At 46.8% G+C, this 16,208-nt stretch overlaps 1 protein-coding gene across 2 annotated transcripts in view; it reads right to left on the minus strand.

The window, feature by feature from the left end:
- Positions 1 to 8,015, minus strand: part of LOC139164547 (flavin-containing monooxygenase 5-like) — a 76,417-nt gene extending 68,402 nt beyond the window's left edge. The window contains exons 1-2 of one of the 2 annotated variants that reach the window (XM_070746825.1): positions 7,279 to 7,342; positions 6,276 to 6,447 (exon numbers count right to left, since the gene is read on the minus strand). In XM_070746825.1, coding sequence (XP_070602926.1) covers positions 6,276 to 6,380 — 105 coding nt within the window. In that variant the 5' untranslated portion in view covers positions 6,381 to 6,447; positions 7,279 to 7,342. Of the gene's footprint in view, positions 1 to 6,275; positions 6,448 to 7,278 lie in introns of both variants that reach the window. The other variant, XM_070746826.1, reaches the window with a different exon arrangement.
- Positions 8,016 to 16,208: the final 8,193 nt, after the last annotated feature.

The raw sequence follows: 16,208 nt of genomic DNA on the forward strand, positions 1-16,208 counted from the left end.
CAATGAACGCGTTCTATGTCATCAAAAACAATTTGAATGCCATTTGTTTTCATCCAATCAAAAAGTGCTTCAACTTTGGTGGCCCAACCAGCTCTGAGTTCAATGTCTTGAAAGAAAACAGAAAAAAAATAAAAGCAGCTCAACTGCGTTGCCCCACGGAAGCCTGGGGGGAGGCAGGCGGTGGCTTGGAGAAGCCGGGACTGTTTTCCTCCTTCTGCAGTCTGAGCCCTTCCCCGCACGGCTAAAATTAATGCGGCGCATCCTGGTGCAGCTGTCCCGTCTCCTCTTGTGCTGCCTGGCCCGGCCACCCTTACGAACGGGCTGATCGCAGACTGGGGGCAGGCTAGCGTGGGGGAGCTCACAGAGGGAAGCTCCATGTGCTTTATGGGCAGCCCCGCCCTGCCTCAGCCCGCCCACTGACAAAGTGCCCCAGCCTGAAGTACACCAGTGAAAGCGAGCGCTCTTCCCAGGGAGCCCAAAGAGGGCCGGCCGAAGAGCGAAAAGGTGAGAGAGGCTGGAGTCGAGTGCCTGACAGCGCATCTCTTCCCCTCCCCGTTTCCCTCCAACACGCCCGGGATCCAGACCTGGCTGCAAGGGTTGAAGCGAAGCCTGCCTTTGCCACCCCTTCCCCTCAGCGCAGTCCCCCCCCCGGTTTTTGACCCAAGTAGTCGAGGATTGACGCAGGTAGGAGGACACTGTGATGGTTAGATGGGTTCCTTCTATCGCCTTCCCCCACTTGTTCCCAGCCACCACTACCCCTTCCTGTCCCTATAAAGTCCAAGTCTCCTGATGCGCTGCCAGGCACTCGGCTCCAGCCCCTCTCGCCTTTTCGCTCTTCGGCCAGCTTTCTTTGGGCACCCTGGGAAGAGCGCTTGCCAAGCTGAACTAGCAGGGCAAAACCTCCCCACATCCACCTGCCCGCCTGTCATGGCCTCACAGCCCTCACCCATGCCCCCTGCAAGGCCACCGAAAGTGGCAGGGGCGCTGCCCGGGACTCCATCTGCAGCAGGCTGCAGCAGGAGCTGATGATGCTGATAATGTCAGGAGACCCCAGCATTTCCACCTGCCCAGAGTTGGACAACCTCTTCAAGTGAATCGGGACCATCACCGGCATGGCTGGGAGGCTATGAGGACTTGAGGTACAAACTGTCCTTGGAATTTCCCAGTGGGTAACCCTACAGCGCTCCCACTGTCAAGTTCCATGTTAAAGTTTGATTTGGTTTTTTTCCTGATATCAATGTATAAACATGCTTTGCTTGAAAAAAAAAGTTGGAAAAAAACCTGAACACCCAGAGCAGTTTTGGCAGTAGAACTAAATGAACTGGAGAAATTGTGGGCTCCTTTTCAGTTGATGTGTCCAAAGAGGCTGGAGAAAGCATTGGTTGGAAATGCTGTATTTGGGATTTCAGCCCTGAACTGAGATGCGGGGCAGCGTCGCCGGCATGGCTTGGGGAGGGAAGGAAGGAGCTTTGGGAAGGGGGAGGGTTGGTTGTGGGAGTCCAGACTTCACTCCCGGCACTCCATGCTCCCCTATTTCCTTCCCTGCCTCCGAAACCTAGTGGTAAGGAATGTGGGTGAAAGCAACCTGGGCTCGTGGTTGTGCAACAGAATGGGAAGTGGGGGTGTTGCAGCTGTCAAAAATCTTTATCACATCAATCTCTTCAGTTGGTGAATTGTTTAAGAACCATTAAGATTAAAATGAGAATATTAAAAGCTAGTATTTACAGTACTTTTAATTTCTTATTTCCAATTAGTATGGAATCATCAACTCTGTCTTAAAATATATCTGGCAAGCACTACTGAGGAAAAATTCATCCTCTATTACTTTCTCTGAAAGCACAAGAGAAACATAGGGATTGTTCTTAAAGAAATAAATTGAAAAGCTTATTTCCTGGTGCCTGTTAATGTTCTGATAATAGATTAAGATGAGTTACTTCTATATTCCCTTTCATTCATGGAATTGCATGGGAGTACAGCTGACAACCATATGGATTGTTATTTTAAACTTCCTGCTTTTTTGTCATGGCTTCTTCCATTGTTTTTTTTTTTAAATGCCTACCTTTCTTTAAAAAAATACTAATATTGATTGGTTGAACTTGAATTCAGTATCTTTACATTGGAAATGTATGATCTTAGAGATAATGTCTCATTAGATAATTTCCTCCCTCTAAGCTTAGAGAAGGTGTGGGCAATTATGGTTTCTTTACAGCTATGGATTTCAACTCCCAGAATACCTGACCCAGCAAGAATTCATGGCTCAAGAATTCTGGGAGTTGAAGTCCATGGGCTATAAAGGGATCACAGCTTCCCAATAGAATGAGAAGTGGGGGTGTTGAAGCTGTCACTCATTACCTTTAAGACACCCTGTCACATGATCATCAAGCCACTCCCACCTGGTCACATGGCTGGCAAGCCACTCTTACACAATCACATGGTTGACAAGCCACTCCCACCCAGTCACATGATCATCAAGTCACACCCAGAAAATAAGCCACACCCACACCGTGGTAGTAAAAAAAAATGTGGCCCATCACCGCACCTAATCAACTACAAATCCACAAATCCATTGAAAAATGAAGAAAGAAATGGATACTGGAATTAAATCATGTTACTCCATGTTAAAATGAAACACAGCTGATAAAACAAATCTCAATTGAAAAAACAACATGATATATATATAATGGAAATTAAGCACAAAACCCGAAACACGAAAATATAGATTAAATGAAATAAATGATACAGAAAAACACTTAGAATAATTATAGTAGGTTGTAAAAGGCTGTATGACATGATAGTCAACAGAAAGATTAACATTTCTGTAAATTGCACTTATATAATGCTCTCTCTCTCTATGTATCCTTTGTTATTTTCTTTCCTTTTTCTTTTTTCTTTCTTTCTTTCTATCTTTCTTATATTTTTCGCTCTCAGTGTTTAATAATAAAAATTAATAATAATTTATTAGATTTGTATGCCACCCCTCTCCGAAGACTCGGGGCGGCTCACAAGAATAATAAAAACAATGTTACAGTGGAACAAATCTAATATTAAAAGAGAAAAAACATATAAAACCCCATCATTTAAAACCAAACAACACATACATGCCAAACATAAAATATAAAAGCCTGGGGAAGGTGTCCCAGTTCCCCCATGACTGGCGATATAGGTGGGTCTTGAGTAATATACGAAAGACAAGGAGGGTGGGTGCAGTTCTAATATCTGTGGGGAGTTGATTCCAGAGGTCCGGGGCCACTCAGAGAAGGCTCTGCCCCTGGGACCCGCCAAACGACATTGTTTAATCAACGGGACCTGGAGAAGGCTAACTCTGTGGGACCTTATCGGTCGCTGGGTTTCTTGCGGTAGCAGGCGGTTCCGGAGATACTCTGGTCCAATGCCATGTAGGGCTTTATAGGTCATAACCAACACTTTGAATTGTGACCAGAAACTGATTGGCAGCCAATGCAGGCCACGGAGCGTTGTAGAAACATGGGCGGATCTGGGAAGCCCCACGATGGCTCTCGCAGCCGCATTCTGCATGATCTGAAGTTTCCAAACACTTTTCAATGGTAGCCCCATGTAGAGAGCATTGCAATAATTGAACCTCGAGGTGATGAGGGCATGAGCGACTGTGAGCAATGACTCCCTGTCCAAATAGGGCCGCAACTGGTGCACCAGGCGAACCTGGGCAAACGCCCTCCTTGCCACAGCCAAAAGATGGTGTTCCAATGTTAGCTGTGGATCGAGGTGGACGCCCAAGTTGCGAACCCTCTCTGAGGGGGTCAATAATTCCTCCCTCAGGGCAAAGGATGGACAGATGGGATTGTCCTTGGGAGGCAAGACCCACAGCCACTCCATCTTGTCTGGGTTGAGTTTGAGCTTGTTGACACCCATCCAGACCCCAACAGCCTCTAGCCACCGGCACATCACTTCCACTGCTTCGTTGACTGGACATGGGGTGGAGATGTATAACTGGGTATCATCGGCATACTGATACCTCACCCCATGCTCTTGGATGATCTCACCCAGCGGTTTCATGTAGATATTAAATAGAAGGGGGGAGAGGACCGAATCCTGAGGCACCCCACAAGGGACAGACCTAGAGGTCGACATCTAACACCGACTGCAACCGACTGGACAGGTAGGAGGAGAACCACTGGAGAACAGTGCCCCCCACTCCCAACCCCTCCAGCCAGCACAGAAGGATAACATGGTCAATTGTATCAAAAGTCGCTGAGAGGTCAAGGAGCACAAGGACAGAGAACAAGCCCCTGTCCCGGCCCCGCCAGAGATCATCCATCAGCGTGACCAAAGCAGTTTCCGTGCTGTAGCTGGGCCTGAATCCTGACTGCTGAGGGCCTAGACAATTGGCTTCTTCCAAGGACCGTTTGAGCTGGAGTATCACCACCTTCTCAACAACTTTCCCCATAAAGGGAAGGTTGGAGACTGGGCGATAGTTGTTGAGAATGGCTGAGTCCAGGGAAGGCTTCTTGAGGAGGGGGCGCACAAGTGCCTCCTTGTAGGGATCTGGGAAGGACACCCTCCCCAAAGAAGCATTGACAATCTCCTGAACCCAGCTCCGTGTCACCTCCCTGCTGGCCAAGACCAGCCAGGAAAGACACGGATCCAGAAAACAGGTGGCGGAACTCACAGCTCCAATGGCCTTGTCCACTTCATCAGGTGTCACCAGTTCAAACTCTTCCAAGACAGGTGGACAAGTACAGGCCTCAGTCACCTCGACTGACTCATTGTCAGTCGACTCTGCTTTCCAATTGGAGTCGAGGTCCGCTTGGATCCAAGTGATTTTATCAGCGAAAAACGTGTTAAAAACATCGGCACTCCTCTGCAAGGGCTCCCCAACTTCCCCCTGATTAAGAAGGGAGTGGGTCACCCTAAACAGAGTAGCCGGCCGGGATTCCGCTGATGCAATCAAGGCGGCATAATATGTGCATCTTGCCGCCTTGAGCGCCACTTTGTAAGTCTTAATGTGAGCTCTTATAAGTGTTCGATCGGATTCGGACTTACTCTTCCTCCATCGCTTCTCTAGATGTCTCTTCTGGCGTTTCAACTCCTGGAGCTCCTCGTTGAACCATGGAGCTCTACGGGGTCTAGTGCCGCAGAGAGGTTGTAACGGCGCAATTCGGTCAAGAGCCTCCGCTGCAGCCTTGTTCCAGGCCTCGGCCAGAGACTCTGCCGAACTGTGTACGAGTGTATCTGGAGTAACCCCAAGCGCCTTCTGAAAGCCCTCTGGATCCATCAGGCGTCTGGGGCGGAACAGCCTAGTCGGTTCCGCCTCCCTGTGGGGAAGGATTGGAGCCAGGAAGTCAAGCCGCAGTAGAAAATGGTCTGACCATGACAAAGGCAACACTTCTAAGCCCCTTATTCTCAGACCATTACTCAGTTGCTCAGAGAGGAATACCATGTCGGGTGCGTTCCCCCCTTTGTGAGTAGGACCCTGTACTACTTGGGTCAGGTCCATGGCTGTCATGGTGGCCATGAACTCCTGTGCCAGTCCAGAGGTTTTGCTGAGTGACGGCAGGTTAAAATCCCCCAAGACAATAAGTCTGGGGAACCCTACCGCCAACCCGACTACCTCCTCAAGTAGCACAGGCAGGGCTTGTGACATGCAGCTGGGAGGCAGGTACGTGAGGAACAAGCCCACCTGAACCCCTAAGTCCAACTTCACCAGGAGGGACTCACAACCCGCAATCTCTGGTGCAACGAGTTTACGTAAGCCAAGGCTCTCCCTGGCTATAATAGCCACTCCTCCCCCCCTTCCCTGGGGTCAAGGCTGATGCCATATCTGAAACCCGGCTGGGCAAATTTCAGAGAGAGGAACTCCTCCCTCCGGGCCCAGCCAGATTTCAGTTACACATGCCAGGTCTGCCTCCTCATTCAGGATCAGATCCTGGATGAGGAGAGCTTTATTTACCACAGACCTTGCATTGAGTAGCAGCAGCTTGAGCCCAGGGCCAGAATTACACTCATCACCAGTGCCCAGGGTTGGTTTCACAGAGCCGGAACAAGTGATAGTTATTAAGCAGCGATCTCTCATTCCCCTGGAACAGCTAGCTCTGTGGCCCCCGCCATATCTGCCTCTCCCCAGCAAGACCGGAATATTCCGACCCTCTGCCACCCCAGATATTGGTGCCCCCTCCCCTCCCGCCTCTCCAGTGTCAGGCAGGCTAATTAAATCATTCATACTATTTTCATTTGTTTCATCCATACCAAAGTCCCAAAGTTATTTTATTTTATGGTGGAGAAAATAAATATATATATACCTGGAATAAATGTACTATCTTTCCAATCAGCCTCCAGTCTCCCTTTTGTCTCCAGTGCCTTTCTCCTGACTTGGAACTGAACCAGATGGATATTTCTTCCAACATTAATTAACCTAAGAAGTTCCTCTCTGAACCCATACTTTCTGTGGTTCTTTGGCCACAGAGTATGGTTCTGAGGAAAACGGATTTAAAGGGCAAAATCAAATTCAGAGGACATGTGTGTGTATTTAGTTGTTTACAAGAAGAGATTAGAAGAATCAGTAGTAAAGAAACCATAAAATCAAATATGGTTCAAGTTGCAGACACAGTTAAGTCCCCCCACCTCACCCCCCCAAAAAACGTAGAAGGAGAGCACTCTCTTCTCTAGTAATTTTCAATGACTGAAAGGGTGACAATGCACTGTGAAAGAGAAAAGCAGCAATTTCCTTGAAAGAAGTTTGAAGGATCCTTTAGTATTGGATCGGATTATCAAAATGAAAAAAAGGGAAGAGAAAAGTAATGCAGGTGTTGTTCTGAACTAAAGGTAAAGCTTTTTGCCTTTTTTACTTTCTAAGCTGAAAGAAATAATGGAGGAGAAGGGAGGACTAGTTGAGCAACCTTGCTAACAAATATTTCCACAAAGCTTCCTTTAAAATTGCTAGTTTAGTTTCACTTCAAAGAAATCAGAATAAAGTAAGCAGTCTTGCCTTTGTCTTTCGAACTTTACTCTTTGTCAGCCATATTTGCTAATATTAATTAACACAAAAGAAATCTGAACTCTTGCTATTTCTCTTTCATTCAAATGTATTTTGTAACCTTAGTTTAGACCAAAAAAGAAGCTTTAAAAAACAGATTGTGCTACTTAAATAAGCCTAATTTTTTAGACTGAATGAATGACCTAACATGACCAAATCTCTATTTTCCAATCTTAACTAGCCTATTTATATATTCTTCAAGTCCCCACTGCCACTGACACACAGCAAACATGGGAACAGGAAGTTCATATCAACAAATTGCAACAAACCTGGAAAAGCTGCAGATGAACAGTCAACAGCAGGGGAAATGAATGTATGTACTGTATTCTCTTCTTCCCTTCTTGCAGAATAAAAGTCTCAACAAGAGAAAGCCTTTCCCCAAAGATATAATTAAGCCATTACTCCTCCCATTTTGGCAGAGGCAGAATCGGATTGGTGGTGTTGGCATTGTCAAGTATCCTTGACAAGCTATATGTATGAAGAAATAGTTGGTTAATAATTAACCTTTGCATTCCTGGAATGAGAATCAAAATTCATGTTTTGAAATTCTGTAACCTCTGGAATGTGGGAAAGCTGTACGAGCAGCACAGCAGTCCAACAGGATGTTTAAGTTGATTACTCAACATAGCTGCTGTTGGGAATTTAGCTGCAAAAAGTTGATACTCATCCATACATGCTAGATGAATTTATGAAATTCCTTCTTTAACAAATACACCTCCGACAGCTGGCTGCATGTAGTAAAACTTACCTGCCTGTGCATTTTATTCCCAGCTTGAAAATGAGGCAAGATTTTCTTCTTAAGCGTATTTTGAGTTATATCCATAAAAACAAATCCTGCAGGCTTAGAGATAGTAAAATCCTTCTGGTTTTCTTCTTATTGGAGTTCTGACATACAGCAATAGATATAATTCTCCATTTAACAACCATTCATTCCACAACCATTCAAAATTACTACTATGCTTGAAAGAAGGGATGAATAGCAATAGCACTTAGACCAGTGGTTCTCAAACTTTTTCAGTCCACCGCCCCTTGGTGCTACAAACTCATTCTCAGTGCTCATTTAACAAACTCACTTAACAATACCCTTGCTTAGCAACCAAAATATTGTGGTCATAAGCCTTCCTTCCTTCCTTCCTTTTTCTTTCTTTCTGTCCTTTTTCTTTCCTTTTTCTCTCCCTTCCCTCCTTCCTTTTTTCCCCTGTCTTCCTTCCTACCTACCGTGTTTCCCCGATAGTAAGACCCCCCCGATTGTAAGACATATGGGGGGTTTCAGGGGGGTCGGCTAATGTAAGCCATACCCCGAAAGTAAGACATATGTCTTACTTTCGGGGAAACACGGTACTACATAAAAGCGAGGGAGCTGTGCGCGGTGGTGCGCTGCGCCCAGAGCTTGGGCCACCCGGCGGGCGAGGCGGCGGCCCTGGCTGAAGCGGCGCGGCTCTGGCTGCGGCACGAGCGGGAGCTCCAACTGCGCTTCCTGTGTAAGCCCAACGCCGACAAAGAGACGTCCAAAGGCGGACGCTTGAAGCTCAGCGACATCGGCGCCGAGGACAAGTCCAGCTTCAAGCCTCCTCGGCTGGTGGAGGAAGCGCGGTGGCGGCGGCGGCAGGCTCCGGAGGGAGCTCGGGCGGTGGCCGCTCCGCCGCTTCGGCCAGGGCCGCCGCCTCGCCCGCCGGGTGGCCCAAGCTCGCGCCACCGCCAGCTTGGGCCACCCGGCGGGCGAGGCGGCGGTCCTGGCCGAAGCGGCGGAGCGGCCACCGCCCGAGCTCCCTCCGGAGCCTGCCGCCGCCGCCACACTTCCTCCGCCGGCCGAGGAGGCTTGAAGCTGGACTTGTCCTCGGCGGGCGAGGCGGCGGCCCTGGCCGAAATAGCGCGGCTCTGCCTGCGGCATGAGCGGGAGCTCCGACTGCGCTTCCTGCGCAAGCCCAACGCCGACAGAGACGTCCAAAGGCGGACGCTTGCAGCTCAGCGACATCGGCGCCGAGGACAAGTCCAGCTTCAAGCCTCCTCGGCCGGCGGAGGAAGCGCGGTGGCGGCGGCAGGCTCCGGAGGGAGCTCGGGCGGTGGCCACTCCGCCGCTTCGGCCAGGGCCGCCGCCTCGCCCACCGGGTGGCCCAAGCTCGCGCCAGCTTGGGCCACCCGGTGGGCAAGGCGGCGGTCCTGGCCGAAGCGGCGGAGCGGCCACCGCCCGAGCTCCCTCCGGAGCCTGCCGCCACCGCCACGCTTCCTCCGCCGGCCGAGGAGGCTTGAAGCTGGACTTGTCCTCGGCGCCGATGTCGCTGAGCTGCAAGCGTCCGCCTTTGGACGTCTCTGTCGGCGTTGGGCTTGCGCAGGAAGCGCAGTCGGAGCTCCCGCTCATGCCGCAGGCAGAGCCGCGCCGTTTCGGCCAGGGCCGCCGCCTCGCCCGCCGAGGACAAGTCCAGCTTCAAGCCTTACTCCAAACCCGGCGCGGATAAGGAGGACTCCTCGGCCGGCGGAGGAAGCGCGGCGGCGGCGGCAGGCTCCGGAGGGAGCTCAAGGCGAAGGGCGCTTCGGAGACGCCGGGTGGGCGGGCGAGGCGAGCGGCCGGAGCTGCGCCCTCCTTCGCCCGCCTCCTTTCCGGCAGCTCCGGATGGGGTGGGCAGGCGGGGATGCGTATGTGTGTCCGTGTGTGGGGGGGAGGGTGCTATTACTTTTTACGGGACACGGGTGTTGCGGGTTCGGGTAGGTGGGTTGGCCGGGTGTGTCTTATTTTTTCCAATATAACACATACCCCGAAAGTAAGACATAGGGGGGCTTTTGGGGGTAAAAAGAAAGTAAGACACTGCCTTACTATCGGGGAAACACGGTATCATCTATTTCTGTTTGTCTTTGTTTCTTCCTTCCTACTATATTTTTCTTTCTATCTTCCTTCCTACCTACCATCTTTCTTTTTCTTTCCTCCTTCCTAACATCTTTCTTGTAAAAAAACTTTTAAAATTAGTTTTCAAATATATTTTAAAACAGACAAATTAAAACCAACAAAAGACAAACAAAGAAAAAACAACAACAAACAAAAAACAAAAAAATTGTGATATCAGCAAACATTCAGTGTTTTTGCATTGCTACATCATATATGTCATTAAATCCTGTAATAATATACATATTAATTAATTACAGTAATATTCATATTATTTCGTACAATCACAAAGTCTCTATTCAAATCATTCATATTTACATATTCTTTATTTTGCTAATCGTTATATATCTTTTGTGGTCTTTTTATTTCTATTTCTTAACTCAATCCATCTGTGCCATTTTACCCATATTTCACGATACTCAGAATTTTTTTGGCCCCTTAATTCCATCCTCAGTTTATCCATTTCAGAACAATTATATATTTTATTAATTACTGCTTTTTCTGAAGGGATTTTTGTATTTTTCCAATATTGGGTGAAGGTAATTCTGGCCACCGTCATAATATGCAATTTTTTGGCTTTACTATATTGCTTTTTAATTATTCCCAATAAGAACAATTCCAGTAAGAATTCTATCTTTGTTTCTATTATCTCTTGTAACCATTTGTGGATTTTCGTCCAGAATTTTTTCGTCTCAGAACACAACCACCATATGTGAAAGAAGGTGCCATTGGTTTTTTTTGCACAGTTTTCCAACAGTTTTTTTGCACAGTTTTCCAACAGTTTGGGCTCAGTTTTGGATATATTTTAGCTAATTGGGTTGGTGCCAAATACCATCGATAACACATTTTATAATAATTTTCCTTATAAGATACTGATTTTGATATTTTTAAATTTCTATTCAATATTTGTTCCCAGTCTGCCAAGTGAATATTGTAGCCAATATTCTGTGCCCATGTCACCAGAGGCGCTTTTACCACATCTTCGGGTCTTTCATATTGTAGTAAATAAGTATATATTTTGGAAATGATTTTGTTTTCAGGTTCAGTTAGAAGTTTATCTAATATACTTGTTCCTTTTTATACCTGGATTGTGTTCTGCTGGCGTGTTTCAACTGCCCGTAATTACAGGGTAATTAGTCCAGGAAGACACACACCACACGATAAAAGGAAAACCCAAAAGTTTTTATAAACAGAAAAATGAAATGTCAAAGGGATTTTCTGGTACACACAAGACACAGGTTAAATGCAATCCAATTGCTCACCCAATAACTGGGAAATTGAGTCCAATTCTAAAGTCCAGAGAGTCCACACACAATCTTGAACAGCACAAAAACCATGATCTTGACAAAACAATGAATCAGATAAACTGCCATGAGGCTAAAACACCAGGCTGTACTTTTATCTGTAGCACTAATTACAGCAGCCCCACCCAACCACAGGTGGCCTCATTTTCTCTTGTAATAATCCTTCAGTTGTTGTCTCCTATGCATCACTCTACGCATGTGTGGATGTGTCATTAATTCTTGTTCAGAATCCAGGGATGATACAGATGATTGATCTCCTCCTGGGCTGTCTGCCAAACTCCCCTCTTCCCTGTCACTCACGCTTCCTTGGTCAGAGAAGGCTTCATCGGCAGATTCCATCGGGAGCAAAACAGGCGTGCGGCATGTGGATGTTTCCCCCACATCCACCTCCACATTCCTTGGGGCAGGAGCTGGGCCAGAGCTAACCACAACAGATTGTATCTGACTATATGGCCACCAATCAATATTTATATTTTGAGCACTTAATTCTGCTCTAGTTTTTAATTTCCCAGTCCTGTCCAATATATCTTTATAGCTTTGTATTTTCTCTTTATCAAGTACATTCGGATATATTATAGCTTCCATTACTAATACCCAGTTTGGTATTTTATAGTAATGCTTTCTTTTTATTTCTGCCCATATTGTAATAATTGTGTCTCTGATTAAGTGTTTCCTAAAGTAAGTTTCCCTTCATTCCATAGGAAGGAGTGCCAGCCTGTTTCTAGGTCATGGCCTTCTAATGTCAAGATTCTGTTGTTGTTCAGATTAACCCAATCCCTAATCCAAGCTAATGTTGCTGCTATTTGATATAATTTCCAATCCAGCATACCTAGACATCCTCTACTTTTGGCATCTTGGAAATCGGTCTGTTTTATTCTTGCTTTTTTTTGTTTTGCCAAATAAACTTTTTTGTCATTTTCTCTAGGGTTGTAAAATATTTTCTGTCTAATTTGAGTGAAACAACCTGAAATAAATATAATAATTTTGGGAGTGTATTTATTTTAATTATTGCTATTCGCCCCAGCAGTGACAATTGTAAATTCCCCCATTTTTGAAAATTCAATTCTATTTGTTCTAACAGTTTTTTATAATTATTTTCTTTTATTGTGGAGCATTTATTTGTTAAGTATATCCCTAAGAATTTAACTTTCTTAACTATTTGCAAATTCAAATCTTCTTCTAGCTCTACTTGTTGCACTGTCATATTTTTCGTTAATACCTTGGTTTTTTGTTTGTTTATTTTAAGGCCAGCTACTGAGCCATATTTTTCTAGTTCTTGGATTAAGCATGGGCCTGACTCTCATGGCTCTTCTAAGAAAAAAACCATATCATCGGCAAAGGCCTGTAGTTTATAAGTCTCCTTTTTGACTGTCGTTCCTTTGATTCCTGTATTTTCTCTAATTATATTTAGCCACAGTAACAATGTCAATAGGAAAAATAAAGGGGATAAAAGCCTAACTCCTTTCTGGATTGGGAATACAGTGGTACCTCATGATATGAACCCCTCGTGATACGAACCCAGGGTTCGGAAATTTTTTGCCTCTTCTTTTTTTGGCTTACGAACCCACCGCAGATCGCAAAATGGTGTTCCGCTGGATGCTGCCACCCGGTTGTCACCTTTTAAAACAGCCGGGGGGCTTCTCGGGGTCGGGGTCGGGAGGCCACCAAGAAGCACCGCCGCTCGGCTGTCACCTTCTGAAACAGCCGGGGGGCTTCTCGGCATTCTCCCGAATGCTGAACCCAAAAGTTCGGGTTCGGGTTAGGGTTCCAGATGCCCTCAAGAAGTGCCCGGCTGTTTCAGAAGGTTACAGCCGGGCGGCGTCACCCAGCGGAGCGCCGTTTTTACAATCAGCGGTGGCGTTTTCGGCCAATCTGAAGGCTGGAAAGGAGGAATTCCATGGGCGGAGCTTTGACATCACGAAGACGTCCTTCCTGGAGGCTGAAACAATTTATTTACAAGCTTTGATTTACAAACTTTGTTCACAAAGAGAGAGAGAGAAAGAAAAAAAGAATGCTCTTTTTCGAGACATAGTCAATTGATTTTTGTCTCTGCTACATTTCAATACACAAACACAGCAAATGATATCTCCAAGATGGCAATGGGGACAGCTACCTAGACAGTTAGTGGGAATCTAAGTTCTGGAAACATGTTTAAAATCCCAGTGTTAGAGTTGATTTCCTGTGTTAATGATTAGAACAAGTAATTAGCAAGACTAGAATTCAACCTAATACTATCTGGAACCAACAAAGTAAGCAGAAACCCTCCAGCCACGAGGAAGCCGAAACATACTGGACAAAGGCAAGACAACAAACCATAAGTGACTGATCCTGCTGCCCATTGAACCCCAAACACCCTGATCATTGAACCGCAAACACCCTGATCATCAGAAACGGTGCTAGGAGAAGTGAAAGTACAGCTACCATTTGGTCTCTGCAACAGCTCTAGGAATCCAGCTAAAAGCTAAAATCCAAGGAATCTTGAAACGCAAGCTCAAAGATTTTCCCCTCACACATTTTTAAACTGCCACCATTATAGAGAAATACAAATTCCTCCCAACCCACAGATCTATAAGCATCTCAAAGGGGTATCCAGGCTCTCAAAACAAACATCAAGTATCCAGTAAACATCCTCCTGCTCCCCTGCACTAAAAATTCCATTGCCTCATTCCATTGCTTCCCCCACCACTCACCATACCATAAAACAATAAAGCTACAAATCCCTGAGCTACAGACCAGTCATACCAGTCATATCAATCAAAAGATTCAAGCAACAACTCCTGCTTTATATGCAAAAACAATATAAATGATTTGGCAAATATATCAAATGTCAAACCTGCAAAAATTCTGCACACCACTCTTGCCTAAACATAAATAACCAGATAACCACCTTTCTCCATGGAAACACTTCATTTTTCTACCTCTCTGTTAACTGTACCCCAAAATCAGGGATCCTCAACAGCCTGTCTGAAGATATCAATACACTAAAAACAACTTTCAAAACACATCAAACATTCATGGAAAACAAAACCATGCCTACTATCCATGGGAAAAAACTTACAAGCACTGTTAAATGTAAAACCTCCAAACCTTATCCCCTTTGCCACTCTACCTCCACCTGACTACACCCCAACAAACCCACCTCAACCACCACCTATAACACAAAAGGAGTCCAACTCTTCCCCAGACATCCCCACTCTTGTCAAAGATGCAATGGGGCGTGTTGAATCCTATGTAAATAGTTGGTTCCATGAGAAACGCTGTCTGAGCTGAAACAGGAAGTCACGCCTGATTGGCTCAGACGCTGGCTGCTCTCTTTTGGCGGGAGCCGCAAATGTATAAAAGAGCGGCTACTCTCCAGGTTAAGCCAGACGTGTTCCCGCTGATTGTCACTTCCCTTTTTAAGAGCTGAATAAAGGAACCGTCTTTACTTAAGCCTTTGTCTCTGGACTTTTCACTGGCGACGATGGACGGAAGAACCACGCGTGCAAGATGAACAACCTTCAAATCGGCCGGGCTCCTGAGTTCTTCGATCCGGAGAAATCCTCCTGGGACGCCTACATGGCCAAGTTCGAGATCTTCCTCGAAGCTGCCGGAATAAGGGACGCCGACGCCGAACGAAAGCGGGCAATCTTCCTGAATTACTGCGGCCCAGAAATATTCGATCTCGCCCAGACTCTCACCGATCCGCTTCCAGCCAAATCCGTCGCTTGGGACGTCCTGCAAACCAAGCTCGCGAGCCATTTCAAGCCTACGAAACCAGCTGTTGTTTTCCGGCACCAGTTTTCAAGAATGGCCCAGCTCGAATCCGAATCCATTAACCAGTTCGCTACACGTCTTCGAACGGTGCTTTCAAAATGTAAGTTTGATAGCCCGGAAGCTCGCCTCACTGATGCCCTAATCTTCGGCATGAGAAATGCCATGGTCCGAAACAAGCTCCTCACTGAAGACGAGCCGTCTCTCCAGGCAGTAATCAAGCTGGCACAAACCGCAGAGGTCGCCGACGCTGCTGCCAAAGAGCTGAAGGAGCACAACAAGCGGGAAGTCATCGCCAAGATCGACTCCACGTTTTCCCGCGCAGAGGCCCCAGACGACCTCAGCCCACAAGCCCTCAACAAGGACAGCTGTTTTCTGCTGCAACAGGACCAGCCGAGACAACCCAGATACCCTCGCCCCGTCGCCCCCTGCTCCGGCTGCCAAGGAAACCATCCGCGCCAACGCTGCCCCTTCCGGGACGCCATTTGCCGCCGCTGCAACCGACGCGGCCATATCGCCGAAGCCTGCAGAGCACCCTTGCCTGAGGAATCTTTCTCCACTCCTCGTCCTCCTCGGTTCCAGACCCAAACACCTCAACCGCGCGAAAACCGGTTCCCTCAGTTTTCCGGCCGCAAGAACTACTCAACCGCTAACCGCGACTACTCAAGAGGTAACAATCAATCTTCTGTAAATAGCACGGCAACAAAAAATGGGGGCAAGATTGTAATCTCACTGCTCCTAAACAACAAGCCATGCTCTATGGAACTCGATACGGGGTCTAAATACACCATTATGCCTTGGGAAAAGCTTATAATGTACATGCTTAGCCTCTCAAAGTCTGACCTTTTACAAACCTCATTGGTAATTAGAGATTTTCAAGGGGGGATAATACCTGTTCTAGGCCAAGTGATGGTACCTATTATGTTTAAGACTGTTAAATGTACCCTTCCTATGATTATTGTCGCAGGGGCTAGACACTCTCTCCTGGGTTTGGCTTGGATGGAACCATTGGGAATTGAAATTTCTGGTATTTGTACTGTTAACTCTGATAGCATGCCTAACTTCTTACAGGAATTCCCAGAGGTGTTTAGCCCCACCTTGGGATCGTATAAAGGCCCCCCTATCTCCTTTTCTATTGACCCCAAGGTCCCTCCTGTCCGGCTCAAACCACGCAGGGTACCCCTCCCGCTCCTTCCCAAGCTTGACCTACAGCTAGATAAGCTCATAAGCCAGGGCATTTTAGTTCCTGTAGAGCAGGGGCCAT

Source organism: Erythrolamprus reginae, chromosome 3 (assembly GCF_031021105.1).
Source record: "Erythrolamprus reginae isolate rEryReg1 chromosome 3, rEryReg1.hap1, whole genome shotgun sequence".
Lineage (NCBI taxonomy): Eukaryota > Metazoa > Chordata > Lepidosauria > Squamata > Dipsadidae > Erythrolamprus > Erythrolamprus reginae.